The sequence below is a fragment of the Sphaerodactylus townsendi genome, linkage group LG14, assembly GCF_021028975.2.
Source record: "Sphaerodactylus townsendi isolate TG3544 linkage group LG14, MPM_Stown_v2.3, whole genome shotgun sequence".
NCBI classification, from domain to species: Eukaryota; Metazoa; Chordata; class Lepidosauria; order Squamata; family Sphaerodactylidae; genus Sphaerodactylus; species Sphaerodactylus townsendi.
Window position 1 is genome coordinate 40501083 of NC_059438.1, and position 14935 is coordinate 40516017.

General features: G+C 44.7%; 1 protein-coding gene across 1 annotated transcript in view; it reads right to left on the minus strand.

Annotated features, from left to right (window-relative positions):
* RALGAPA2 (Ral GTPase activating protein catalytic subunit alpha 2) overlaps window positions 1–14935 on the minus strand; it is a 182494-nt gene that overhangs the window by 108944 nt on the left and 58615 nt on the right. Inside the window, exons 14-16 of the mRNA XM_048515372.1 lie at window positions 7159–7352; window positions 5360–5458; window positions 3140–3295 (exon numbers count right to left, since the gene is read on the minus strand). Coding sequence (XP_048371329.1) covers window positions 3140–3295; window positions 5360–5458; window positions 7159–7352 — 449 coding nt within the window. The remainder of the gene's footprint in view (window positions 1–3139; window positions 3296–5359; window positions 5459–7158; window positions 7353–14935) is intronic.

A 14935-nucleotide genomic window follows, 5' to 3' on the forward strand; every position in this document is an offset into this window, starting at 1 on the left:
GTGAGAACCTGCTGGATCCCACCTCTGAACCCCCCCCCCTCGCATCTTGTTGGTCTCTAAGTGCTATTGGACCAGAATCTACCTGTTCTACTGCAGACCAACATGACTACACTCCGAAGTTGTCCCCAATTGATGACTATACTTATTTTTGCCCATAAAAATCGTACGTGTGTAGGACAAGGCACAGTCTGAAGGAAGAGAATAATGAGGCCATCCGGATTTTGCCACTGGAGTGCACAACGCCACAATGTTTTGCCTCCTCCACAGTGACTTTATAATGACTTTTGTTTTATTAAAGTACAGGGACTGCAGTTCAACAGTACATTCGGAGGATTTAGAAGACAATAAGGATTAACTACATACTGTATTGAGGATATATCCGCTGTGGAAACAAAACTGCATTGTCCCACCCTTCTTACTGAGTTGACCTCAACAGCTTCTGGATCCCCTTGACAGTCATGCCTAGGAGTGATATTTGCATAGCAGCAAGTGTGGGTCCAGACATGGCAACTGAAATCTTACATACAATGTGAGAACTGTATTTTGATTACTTGCGTTGAGATTTAGTCATACAAATGTCAAGTACAGGTTAGACGGCATGGAAATGGGATACGCTGGACAGGGTAAGAAGGGGCAATCTATCTTCCACAGAACCAGTTCGGAAAAAGCCCAGTCCAACAGGGGTTTGCTAGTGCATTAAAGGAAATCAAATTCATGCAGAAACTAAAGTTCTACCTTATTATTTCGGAACAGTTCCGTAACTGAGTTTTCAAAGGAGAGGTCTCGCGCCTCTCCACTCATTTTGGTTATTTAGACAAATGAAGCGAATATATTACTTTGCCCACATTTTAGGAGCATTCAAACTCAAAAGCCAACAAACTGAACCAACAAAACCCTTAACCCTCTCTTCTCTGAATCCAGCATTGATACACTAGAAAATCTGGAGTAAGTCTGCCACCAAGTGTCATAAAAGAGAAAAACATAAAAAGTGTTGACCAAGAACAATAAAAAATACAAGACTGTTTATTGGGCATTGAACTACTGAAGAAACATGACACTCTATTCACAGTTAGGGCCAGATCCAATGCCTTCCCATGGGCCATTACAAAGGGTCGTTACTTATCCATCCCTCTCCAGGATCGGGTTTGTCCACACTGTAAAAATCAAGTGGAGACTCTTGCTCACATTATTCTTGACTGTCTGAGAAATGTGGGCATTAGGAATTTCTCTCCCAGGCTGACCCTAGACAAATCTGAAAGTGACTCTGACTGTTCTGTTGTGGAGCTTCTGTTAAACAACACAGATGTCATGCTCTTGGGAAAAGTAGCAAAATTTCTTTTACAAGTGACAGAACTTTCTAAGTTATATATACTGCTATATACAGTCTTTCTGTCTGCGCTTTGAATGTACTCTTGATTTGTATTTCAAAAATGTCTGGCAACGCTCTCTAGAACCTATTTTTAAATGCCAAATAAAGGTTGTTGTTGTTGTTGGAACTTCACCTTCTTTAACACTAGCCCTGTAGACCAACTGGTAAATTATAAACTTAGATGGGTTATGACCAGAGCAAGATGTAATTCTTTCTCCTCAGCTTTACTCCAAGGTCGTTCTTCTAATATCTCTCATCTTGAGCGATGCTGCCTGTTCCGTCTCCACATACCTGATTCGCTTCCTCATCTTTTGTTTTACTGCCCTAAACATAATAATCTAAGATTAGGGTTTATTAGGCTGCCTAAACTGCCCTAAACATAATAATCTTGGATCTGACCTGGTTGCATTATTTCCTACAGGATTTGCGTCTCTTCCAGACAAAATAAAAATGATTAAGTTACTGAATAATCCTGAGGTGGAAATATCCGAAGCTGTGTAGCCACACTGTTAATATGTGTCTTGCCTGCCTTGAAATGATGCTCTTTTAACTGTAACTTAATTTAGTTTTATCTGTTTTGGCTTTTTCCTAATGCCTATTAAAGGTCTCTGAAATCCGAAATCACTAGCCCTTTATCTGTCTGCTTCTCTGCATAGACCTCCTTTCTCATCTCTTTTTAATTGCCAACTCTTTCTCTGCTGCACCCAGAGAAGATCTTCTGTTCTTCATGCCTTCGGTATTCCCTTAAATCTCCTCTCAAAAACCTCGACCAAGTTGCTCCTCATTTTCACAGCCTCATGTTTCCTACATCACAGTCCCCCTGTTCTGCCTAATATGCTACTCACTTTCTCCATCACCTTCCTGCTGTTTGTCTTACCTAAATAAGACAATTCGGGGTCAGGACCCTTGCGACCGCTTCTCAGTTCTGCCCAGAATGTCTCAACGGGGATGAAATCAAAGTTAAAACAGTGTCGATGGCAAAAGCACTCAGAAATCATTTTCAGCCTAAAGGCAAATTTCTGTTTACGTGAGAGGAAAACAGGACGAGGGATGGATCAGACTGAATCCAATCAAAAGCTGTCACCCAGAGAGAGTCTGCAAACCTTAAAAAGCAGACTTCTAGAACAGGAATACCATATCTTGTTGGGGCAAGCAAATAAACCATGCTCACCCCTTTCTGTCGGAATAGTACCAGAACAGGGGCACATAGCCAAATATCTTGAACTATTAACTGAACCCCAACAGAGATGGATTATTACAAGGGCCAGATGCAATACTTTTCCATCCGCCATTACAAAGGGTCGCTACCTATCTATCCCTCTCCAGGATCGGGTCTGTCCACACTGGAAAAACCAAGTGGAGACTCTTGCTCACATTATACTTGACTGTCCGAGATATGTGGGTATTAGGAATTTCTCTCCTGGGCGGGTCTTAGACAAATCTGAAAGAGACTCTGACAACTCTGTTGTGGAGCTTTTGTTAAATAACACAGAGGCCGTGCTCTTGGAAAAAGTAGCAAAATTTCTTTTACAAGTGACAGAATTTTCTAAGTAACGTCCAATGCTAGATACATTTTATCTGTCTGTGTTTTGAATGTACTTTTGATTTGTACTTCAGAAATGTCTGTAACGCTCTGGAGCCTATTTTAATATGCCTAATAAAAGTTGTTGTATTGTGATGCAGTGCATTTAAAAAATGTGAATTAAACCAAAAACAAAATGTTTAGAAAGCGCAGCAAATAAATGCAAACCAGAAGTGGTAGATTCCTACCTGATCTTTACTCGTTAAGCCGATGTGCATGACGAGATAAAAATGAACCAGGAAGTCAGGATTTGGCACTACATCTTGGCGCCTGCTCATCATAGCACATATCAGCTTGTAGGCGTGTAGCTTCCCTTCCTTATATTCATCTGGTAAAGTGGTCGCCTGAAAAATGTATGGATTTATTTTGTTGATGAATGTTTTTGCAAGGCTAAATAATCAGGAGATTAATTTTTTAAAATTTATTTATTATTTAGATTTTTATACCGCCCCATCCCCAGGGGGCTCCGGGCACTGTACAGCATAAAATCTCAATACAGTTATAAACATAATTGCTAAAACCTTTAAAAAACAGCAGTAAGAATAATAAGAGGTGTCCAACAAAACCCCATATTTAAAATCCTCCTATCTGGTAGATTAATCCCGAGACAGCAAACGAGTAGAAAACTGTTCTCAACATTAGATATGTTTTCATAAAGTATCCATGTGCTTAGACCCTGCGGTCGTATTGTTATTGTAAAGTGATTATAAGTATAGTGGGCTGGACTAGGAACTGGAAGACCCACATTCAAATTCCCACCCTTCCGCACATGCAGAATAATGACTTTTCAATCCATTTTCACAATTGCTTGAAAGTGGATTCCGTTATTCCGTACAGTAAAATCCAGCTGCAAAGCGCATTGAAAGTGGACTGAAAGCGCATTGTGTGCGGAAGGGAACCTCTGCCGTGGAAGCTTGCTGGGTGATCTTTGTTGGGCTATATGGAACAGGAACTGGCATGTTCAGATCTAGATCAGCAGCTGTCAAAGGCAAAATGTGCTAGTCAGAAGTTTTACCCACAAGCTGATTGGACTGTGGCTAGTATATAACCATCTAACAACACCATGTGTGTGTGGTGTGATGAACAGTAGTGGGAGTGTTGATTGCTGAAAGCAGAGGGCGATGTGAAACTGTACAGCACTGTAAATATTTTTTCTGCACCAAAAGATAAAGCCTTGCAAAGGAGAGCCATAATGCTTGCCAGGTTTAATGTTATGCCTTCTGCCTTGTTACATGGCCAGATTTAATAAGCAAGAAAAGGCTAAAAGATTGTGCCCATTTAACGATGGCTCAGTTGAACCTCTGGCCCATCAATTACTACACTGTCTCAGATTCAAGGAAATCAGATCCAAGTATGTGAATCTTACTCCTTTACATTTACCCCATCTCCCCGATTTAATTAGATTATACTACTTGTTGGACAACCCTGATCCTTCTCTCTGTATGATAGTGGCAGACTTTCTCCTGGAAATTACTAAATGCCAGTAGATTTCCTTTGACCTGTATTGTATATGCTTTTTAATCCGTTTTTTATTATTGTTGTACTGTTGTCTATGCCAATAAAGGCTTTGCTCTCTGTGATAAAGCCCGGTTTCTGGTGCAACAGAGCCCCAGGGTTGCTTTGTTTCTTTCTCCTGGGTAAGCTGGTGGGCAGCTTCCAGTGCATTTATTTTGCTGCGCTAACCATCATGAGCTGGTCACACGCTCTCAGCTTCGCCTGCCTCAAAGTGTTGGTGTGAGGTGAAAGGATTGCAGGCCACCTGGGTCTCCACTGGGGAGCAAGAAGGGTACATATGAGGTAAATAAAATAATCATAATAAATATTGTCTGTCTAAGAGAAGCTAGAGAGAGTACAGAATTTGAATTTTTCATTTGATACTGTGGCAAAACAGGATAGAAGCATTTCTCTCAACTACTGCCGGTTTGCCTCGGCAGTGGATCTCAGAAAGCTCACCCTCTGCCCCCTATTTCTGCCCCTCTGTACTGTCCACTTAGAGCTTTTCTTTAATAAACTGCACACCTGAGTATGAAGCATTTATTTTATTTATCCATAATTAGAAGTGATGAACAATGGAATCTGAAAGGCCCAGCTATTATATATGCACAAGTTTGTAAATTCAATATTCCAGGAAGCTGCAGATGAACACAGTAAGACAGGTGTCAAACTCGCATCCCTCCAGATGTTATGGACTACAGCTCCCATCATCCCCTGCCAGCATGATGCTGGGAGGGGATGATAGGAACGGTAGTCCATAACATCTAGAGGGCCGCAAGTTTGACACTTATGCAGTAAGACATTCTTCACTTGGGGCTGAAAGATGGGCAAAATAGTACTGAATTCATCCAGAACAAAACACATGAAACATTTCCGCAGCCCACACTGATTTGTGTAAAACGTTCCAGACTTACTTTGAACAGCCACGATGCAAATATTCTCAGTGGAGGAATTAAAATGGGAGGCGAGGGAGTTGATTGGTTATCCAGACTGATTGAAAGATTGTCTCTTATCTGAATGAAATAAAAGCCATGCAGTTACCATATAAACTCGTGTATAAGCCGACTCGTGAATAAGCCGAGGCTCCTAATTTTACTACCAAAACCTGGGGGAAGGTATTGACTCGCCTATAAGCCAAAGGTGGGAAGCCGAAGGTGGGAAGCCGGGAGGCAGGGGGAGCTCCTTATTTGGGCAGTGACTCCCCCTGATGTCATTGCCCAAATAAGGAGCTCCCTCCATCTCCTGGCTGGGTTTGAGGAAGCCCAGGCAACCAGGAGGTGGAGGGAGCTCCTTAATTGGACAATGACATCAGGGGGAGTCACTGCCCAAATAAGGAGCTCCCTCTGCCTCCCGGGGTTTGAGGAAGCCCAGCCAGCCAGGGTTCCCCTTCACCCTCTGAGGAGGGCAGCAACAAGCGGCTTGTGCAGCCGCAGGGAGGTCGTCCCAGCCACGCCCCCAGCCTCGGCAGAGACCTCAAGAGCCGGCTGGTAAGCAGTGACTCGTGTATAAGCCGAGGGGGCATTTTTCAGCCTTAAAACAGGGCTGAAAAACTTGGCTTATAGGCGAGTATATACGGTAGTTAAAACATTCAATTTTTTAATGTGAGAAAATGAAGAACCACGTTTCTTTCATACCGTTTGCTTGTAAAGTATAGGCTTCCCTGTTTTTTGGGCTGACTTCCTGGAATGTCACAGGGTCGAGGGGACCTCGAGAAAATGCAGCTGGAACCTGAGACATGAAGTTGTCTGTAGTAGCCGCTGGCTTTGATCCTGCCTAGAATTTATGTGGCTGCAAGGAGGGGAGGTGCTTTTCACCAATTCCCCTCTCCTGTGGTCGCTCAGACTACCCCCTACTGCTCCTGGGTGACTGCGCCCCCCCCCCCCCAGAATAGCCGGGGTGTCAGTCAGAGATCTCCCACAGGAGAGGGAATAAGAAAACACCACCCCTCCTTTCATCCACAGGAACTCTAGGTGAGATCCACGCCAGTCTCTTGCTACAACATGCTTCATTACACAAGGGATCAACGCAAGACCAGTTAATTTTTCTCCTCGCTGCCGATTATCTTTCTTCTTTTCTTCTCCACTGTCATGAGGTGGAGATCAGAGATGGAGCTACCAGGGGGCAGGGGAGTGGCAACTGCACCGGGTGTGTGCCAGGCGGGGGGAAATCGCCCCCTCCTTACCTTAGTGCAGGCTGGAGAAGCGGCCTGTTCCCTTCAGGCTGAAAACAGCCTGGTGGGAACTACACTTCCCAGGAGACCTTGCGAGCCCCAAGGCTCCCTTTGAAAATTGAGTTGATAAGTTTATTTCATATGTTTAAGGGACACTTCACTCCAATAGTTTGTCTATCTTAGTGCAGTGGTGTAGTGCTGAGGGGGCGGGGGGAGGGGCAACGCACTGGGCATGCGCTGGTGTTCCAGGCGTGTTGCGTGGCAGGTGAGGGCGTGGCAGGGGTGCGGGGTGCACACGTGCCCCAGGTGCAGTTTCCCCTCGCTTCAGTCCTGTCTTAATGTTAGCCATTTTGAGCTAAGAAGAAAGGCAGGGTAGTTCATATTTTGATAAAGAAATTCATAAAATGTTAAGAAACACTTTAAAAATTATAACTCATTGGTTTTCAGATTAAAAATGGTCAACAGGGCTGCTTTATCCATTGTTTGAGCAATTAGTTTTATATTCAAGTAGCTTTATTTCTGATAAACTGCATTCCATCTTACCTTTGCCAGTTTGTACCACAGCACGTAAAGATATTCAAAAATCCTGGCATGTATTTTAGGAGACTGAATGTCATTTACATCTCCCAGAATTCCCAATATTCTTCGCCATAATACGGCCGTAGAGTCAGGATGCCACCCGATGAGATTCCCACCAGCAATTATACTGCAGTCATCAGCAAGGAACTCAGTGCTGTCTAGAAGAGGAAACATTTTAAAAATTAATTACTAACAACATGTGGAAGAGGGCAGAAAAATCAGAAGACTGAAAAGTTAAAGGTAGAAGGAAAAGAGTTGGTTGGGATAGAGCAGTGGTGGCGAACCTATGGCACCGGTGGCCTTAAGGGAATGGTTGCTCCTGGCAACCCAGGTGCTTAAGACTCTGCCCAAACCGAAGCATGAAGAAGAAGCTCCTAGCCTAACAGATGCCCACTCTGCCCACTCAGAGGAGTAGAAGGGAATCCTTCGTGCAAATGCGAGTGATAAATTAGGTGAGTGGGCTAAGAAATGGCAAATGTAGTTCAATGTAGCAAAATGCAAAGTGATGCACATAGGAGCAAAAAATCCAAACTTCACATACACGCTACAGGGCTCAGTGCTATCAGTCACAGACCAGGAAAGGGATTTGGGCGTCTTAGTTGATAGTTCCATGGGAAGGTCAACTCAATGCATGGCAGCTGTGAAAAAGGCAAACTCTATGCTGGGGATCATTAGGAAAGGAGTTGACAATAAAACTGCAAAGATTGTCCTGCCCTTATATAAAGCCGTGGTGCGACCGCACTTGGAGTACTGTGTTCAGTTCTGGTCGCCACATCTCAAAAAGGATATCGAAGAGATAGAAAAAGAGCAGAGAAGGGCAACAAAAGGATGATTGAGGGACTGGAGCCACCTTCCTTATGAGGGAGAGGCTGCAGCATTTGGGACTCTTTAGTTTGGAGAGGAGACGTCTGAGGGGGTATATGATTGAAGTCTATAAAATTATGCATGGGGTAGAAAATGTTGACAGAGAGAAATTTTGCTCTCTTTCTCACAATACTAGAACCAGGGGGCATCCATTGAAAATGCTGGGGAGAAGAATTAGGACTAATAAAAGGAAACACTTCTTCACGCAATGTGTGATTGGCGTTTGGAATATGCTGCCACAGGAGGTGGTGATGGCCACTAACCTGGATAGCTTTAAAAGGGGCTTGGACAGATTTATGGAGGAGAAGTCGATTTATGGCTACCAATCTTGATCCTCTTTGATCTGAGATTGCAAATGCCTTAACAGTCCAGGTGCTCGGGAGCAACAGCCGCAGAAGGCCATTGCTTTCACATCCTGCATGTAAGCTCCCAAAGGCACCTGGTGGGCCACTGCGAGTAGCAGAGTGCTGGACAAGATGGACTCTGGTCTGATCCAGCTGGCTTGTTCTTATGTTCTTATGAGTGGGGGGTAGATTAGGAAAAATATTTTCAGACTCCATCATGTTATAAATGAAGCAAAGTCTTTACAGAACATCACTTTCCCACCATTTTAATAGCGATAGGATTTTGTTACAATTGATCAATTTTTTCCATTTAGAGACATTTTCTTCTGAAAATCTAGCACTTGCAATGAATTCAATACTGGCATTGTTGAAGACTTTCATGGCTGGAATCAACTGGCTGTTATGGGTTTTCTGGGATGCATGGCCATCATCTGGTAATTTTTACTCCAAATGTTTTATTCACATCTATGACAGGTACCTTCAAAGGTAAGTTACAGCCTGGAAAACCCACAACAGCCAATTCAATATTTGTAGGTTTTGGCCAGACAACTTCACTCTCTTCTGTTATTTTTCTGCTTCAAATGCTTAGCATTTCTAACGCGTAACACAACATTACATAAATATTTGTTGTCAAGATGTATGTATCTCAGTAGGATTACATTTCCTCCTGCTAACACTTAAATTCACGTCTGGGAATTTGGACTAATTCATTGAATGCGATTCCAGAACAAATTGTGTATCACAGATCAAAAGGGCATGGAAATACATTTCACTGCTGGTAAACAGAATTGCCCAAACTATGAAAAATAACTCGATAGCTCTAAAAGGAAAACACCTTTACTAATAGATCTGCTTGTCACACAATTTTTCAGACAAAGAGACTGATTTGTGGGCATTCAGCTCCCTCTAGTGCTGCAGAGAAAGTATCTCTCAAAGATTTATGGTACTAGCTTCTGCACCTCAAACAATAAAGGACAAGAATTGCCACAAACCAAGCACGGGAGGCTTTTACCTGTTCTCTACTCCTCCTTGGGAGGATTAATACAAGGTAATTCTCCAAACCACTCGAGGATGGTATGTTGTTTTTGTGTGAATGTTTTCTTATCTATCTATATAAAAGCCAAGGCATATTGGTGACAACACACTTTCTAAAGAGCCGGGAAGGGGTGCAAGTGGAGGAGGTGGGCCACACTGACATGAGCATGTGCAAGGCAGATTGGCGACGACTCGTTTTTCTAGAGCCCGCTGTATTTTGTCACACAACAGGCGTTATTGCAAGTTTATTAATATGTCACATATCTATTAAAGTGGCAGTGGAAAGTGACTTGTGGCAACCCTATAAGGTTTTCAGGGCAAGATAGTCTGGAGGTGGTTTCCCATTGTCTGCCCTGGAGAACTCACCATAATAATCAAGGCAGGTGTACAACAGGTACTGTCACAAATATTACACCCATGCGTACTCCAACTCACTAGGTGAGTATCATTTCAACATTATCTTTCTATCACAAATTGTTGTACAAAGTATTCTTTTTCCTTACTCCTCTAGGAGCACAGCTGTTTTTTTCTTACGCTATATAAAAAATAAAACATTCATATTATTCAATATTAAACCTAAATTTTCATATAAATAATAATACAACACTTTTCATTGTAAAAATTCACCTACATAGTTTCCAAACAGAATTTCAAATTTGTGCTCCTAGAGGAGTAAGGAAAAAGAATACTTTGTACAACAATTGTAAGTGTATATGGGAGGGTTCTTTGGGTTTTTGTTAATTATATGGAGCTCATTCTGTTGATGGAGGGGGGAGCGGTTGCCGCCCCTGCGGCTCTACAGCATTGTTTGGAGGCGGTTGCTGGTTGGTTGCAGCAGAGCAGGTTAAAACTGAATCCATCGAAGACGGAGATCCTTTGGCTTGGCCGTGGGGGGGGGGGGGGGGGGGGGGGGGGAACATGCCAAAAGGCAAAATTCCTGAAGGAACTGTAAAGGGCATGGAAATTGCTCAGAAAGGTGTTTTATTATTATTATTATTATTATTATTATTATTATTATTATTATTATTATTGTGAGACAGACAGACAGAGAGAGAGAGAGGAACACTAAGAACCCGTTGTCAAGGAATACTAACTGCAGCTAGGATATGGCTGGAGTGTTAATTACTTGAGCTCCTAGCATTAACAGAAAAAAACAGCTTTCCATAGTATCCCATTACAAATGTTGTTACCGATGAATATCTGGATGATTTCTAAAAAAAATGCAGCAATTATAGATCGAGATTGATCCAGAAATGATACCTTTTAGATCGAAGCAGCATTAGCCGGGTATAGTATGCATTGAGGGAAAGGTCGCTGTACCTCTTCTGTAGCGAGAGCAGCAATATAAGACTAAACTCCCACAATTCCTTGGGGCCTGTTTGTAAGGCCCTAAGCTCTTGGTTCTGTGCTTCCAGAGAGTTCCAACCAGGAATTGTTCAGCGTGGCGTAGTGTTTAGAGCAGGTGCACTCTAATCTGGAGAAACCGGGTTTGATTCCCATCTACCAGGTAGGAGGTATCTGGGGAACCAGATTAGCTTATTGCACTTCAACAGATGCCAATTGGGTGACCTTGGGCTAGTCGTGGTTCTTTGGGGCTCTCTCAACATACCACCTACCTCACGATTATTTATTGTAGAGAGAAGAAAAAAAATTATAAAGCCCTTTAAGGAATCTCTCGCCACAGAAAAAGGGGGATATAAGTCAAACTCCTCCTACTCCCTCCTTCGATCCCTGTTGAATTTTATACTTCTTCCACTTTCGTTATCGTCCTGTATAAACTTTATGTCTGCATTTTGTGTCTCTGGATCTGAGTCATGGTGGTGGTTCACACTTTCTCCAAATGCAGAAGAATTGAACCAGTGGCTCTTTAGTTTCCTATACATATATGGTTCCCTTGTGCAATTGTTCTATTAACTCGCGTTTGCTGATAGCAGTGTTGTTAGGCTGTTATTAAAATCTCCCATAAAGTGTGGCGGATTATAAAAAAGTGCCATATTATGATATCGAGGTCTCAAGTTTGAATCTTCCCTCATGCCCACGAGGCTTGTTAGAGTGTGGTCTTGGGAGGCTGCTCCACAGACACTCAGCCTAGCCCACCACCTCTTAGGAAGTTGTTGTGAAAGATGCTCAGAAGAAATGGATACAGAGGCAGATGGGGAGAGAGGCAGGAGTGAACATAAAGAAATAAAGCAATAAATAAATACAAAACGACTCTGAATAGTACTGGAAAGAGGCATTCAACTAAGGAGACCGGAATATAATTTGGGACTGGATCTGGAAGAAGTGTCTCTGTACCCACATAAGGTGTTCCCTTTATATAAGTGTTCCCACCTTTGTGAACCGGGATATAAGCTTCACTGCTCTGTAAAAGTGAACCCGGGATGAACGGGATGGCCACCTTATAAGAGTGTTCCTTTGTGAACCGGGATGGCGTACGCATGCCTTGGCCGCGAAGGCACAGCCTTCTGAGGCACTCCCATTCCCGCCCTGTGACAGAGTGAGGAAGGCGCCCAGAAGGCGATGTATTCCCTCTTGCAACCGCCATGTGGGGAAAACTGCCCGCCTGTCGCTCCAAAGGCAGTCTCACGCGGCAGCCTTCAAAACCGGGACGCAGAAAAACCGTGGGGCCATGGGACTAGAAATTGTTTGGTGGGACTGTCCACGCCAAAGCGGGCGTCTGGTCAGCCTATGCCCACAACATGTGAGAAAAATGTGGATTCCTTTAAGGCGGCCTCTAAAGTATCCTTTAAGTGTGTGAGAGGAAGGATGCTTGCTTTTAGAGGCTGGCCTCAGTGCCTGGTTGTTCATTGAAGGAGGCTTTTGCGTTGATCAACTCACCAAACGCATTGGCCTTCACCTCCTACAGAATGCCGGTTTCAATCCACTTTCACAATTGTTTGAAAGTGGATTTTGCTGTTCCACACAGCAAAATCCAGCCGGAAGTGCATTGGGAAGTGGATCGAGAAAGTGCATTTATTCTGCGTAATGCTTGAGCAGGGGCGTTACGGCTTATATCCTTTGGAACCCTTTCTGCCCTTTTCAGAATATCTCCCCAACACTGCAGCTGCGGGGACTGTTTCCTGGATGCCTGCTCGGTGACAAGCCCTTCCCTAGCACCTAGGGCTAAAACGACAGGGACTCAGCCGGCAACCGCGATACCAGATGGTCGAGTGGTTCATCCTATAGACAAGAGCTGTCCTTGAGACACTCCTCCCCCTCTCCCCAGTTGATGCTCTGGGTCGTTCTGCCTTTCAAACTCTCTTCTGTTCCTCCGCATCCTCCTCCTCCCTCCTCACGCGCTCATCCCCGGCTCCACCGCCCCCTCCCCAAACTATCAGCCGATGAAATGTTAATGACCAGCTCTGCGAGCTATTTGATATCGCTCTCCCTCCGCCCCCAGAACCGCTGCTGGAGAGGAGGTTTTTTTTTTTTTTAATGGAGTTTCGTTCTGCTGGCTCTCCTCACAACAGCGCTAATGGGATGCTCGCCTGCATCCTCACCTTCCTCCTCCGACTGGCCCTCCTCTCCGAAGGATAGCTGCTGGCATTTCATCTAGTAATTGGCCTCCCAAGTTAGCCCGGGCAGCCTTGCCCCCTCCAGGAAAAAAACCCATACCCCCTGATCACGTGACCTGGCCCCTTTAATCTCGTCCTATCCCCCTCCCCACCCCTCAGTCCCAAAAGAGTTCGCTGGACTATCATTGCATCAATAATGGATGAAAGATTTCTCTCTCTCTCTCTCTCTCTCTCTCTCTCTCGCTTTCTCTCTCCTCTGCTCTCCATTGTGAACAGGTATTGGCAGATGTGCGGACGAATGGCCAGCACACTGACCCAAGAAGTGAAAAACCTCCTGTATTTAAGGGGGAAAAAAACCAACACTTGGGGTCTGCTGCAAGCCAGGATCGATAAGGCCTGTTTAGAAATTCCATTTCCCCCCACTCAAATCAAAGGAGCAGCATCAATGCAAAACACACAGAAGGGGGGCAGATACTCCTAGGGCAGGGCTTTTGCTTTTTATGTTTTGATTTATCCCTGGCCTTGCATTGCAGGAAGCAAGACGCCAGCACCTATCCAGCCAGCGCCTTGGGCTCACCACTCAAAGAAGGTGCTTTCCTGCTGAGGCCTGACCAAATTTAGCACCATGCTAGTTCAGGGCAGGAAGGAAGACCTGGAGAGATTTTTTGGGGGCAGAGAACTGCAGGCCGCAAGGAAGGGCATAAACGCAGCTGACATGCATGAAGCACTCAACCCATTGGCCTATCTAGTCTAAAACGATCCTCACCTGGAATATTGTGTACAGTTCTGGGCACCGCGATTCGAGAAGGATATTGACAAGCTGGAACGGGTCCAGAGGAGGGCGACCAAAATGGTGAAAGGTCTGGAATCCATATCTTACGAGGAGAGACTTAGGGAGCTGGGGATGTTTAGTTTGGTGAAGAAGAAGAAGAAGAAGAAGAAGAAGAAGAAGAAGAAGAAGAAGAAGAAGAAGAAGAAGAGGAGGGGGGGGGGGAGGGGGAGGAGGAGGAGGAGGAGGAGGAGGAGGAGGAGGAGGAGTTTGGATTTATATCCCCCCTTTCTCTCCTGCAGGAGCTCAAGGGGCTTACAATCTCCTTGCCCTTCCCCCCTCACAACAAACACCCTAATGGTAGGTGGAGGACTGAGAGCTCCAGCTGTGACTAGCCCAAGGTCACCCAGCTGGCGTGTGTGGGAGTGTACAGGCTAATCTGAATTCCCCAGATAAGCCTCCACAGCTCAGGTGGCAGAGCTGGGAATCAAACCCGGTTCCTCCAGATTAGACACATGAGCTCTTAACCTCCTACATGGTAGCCGTGTTTGGATATTTGAAGAGATGTCATGTTGGTGGGGGAGCTAGCTTGTTTTCTGCAGCTCCAGAGACTAGGATCAGGAGGAATGGGTTCAAGGTGAAGGAAAAGAGATTCCACCTAAACATCAGGAAAAACTTCCTGAAAGTCAGGGCTGTTGGACAGTGGAATGCACTACCTGGGAGTGTGGTGGAGTCTCCTTCTTTGGAGGTTTTCAAACAGAGGCTGGATGAATATATGTCAAGAGATTAACGACTGTGTGTTTCCTGCATGGCAGGGGGTTGGACTGGATGGCCCTTGGGTGTATCTTCCAACTCACTGATTCTATGAATCCTTTCTGGCTGCAGCAGTACACTCCAAGTTCCCCACCTTTCTCCAAGGAACTCACGGTGGCTTATATGATTCCTCCCATTTCATCCTCACAACAGCCCTGTGAGGAATGTCCAAACTGAGACGATAACGACCAGCCCAAGGTTACCCAAGGAACTGCATGCGAGACGGGGCTTGGAACTTGGACCTTCCAGACACTGATGCAACACTGTAAGCCAATTGACCATGCTGGCAGGGGCTGATGGGAATTGTAGTCCATAACATCCGGAGTGCCAAAGGTTCACCACCACTGCTCTAAGCACTATACCACACTTTCAGTATAATCCTCAGGACACTTTCCTGCCAG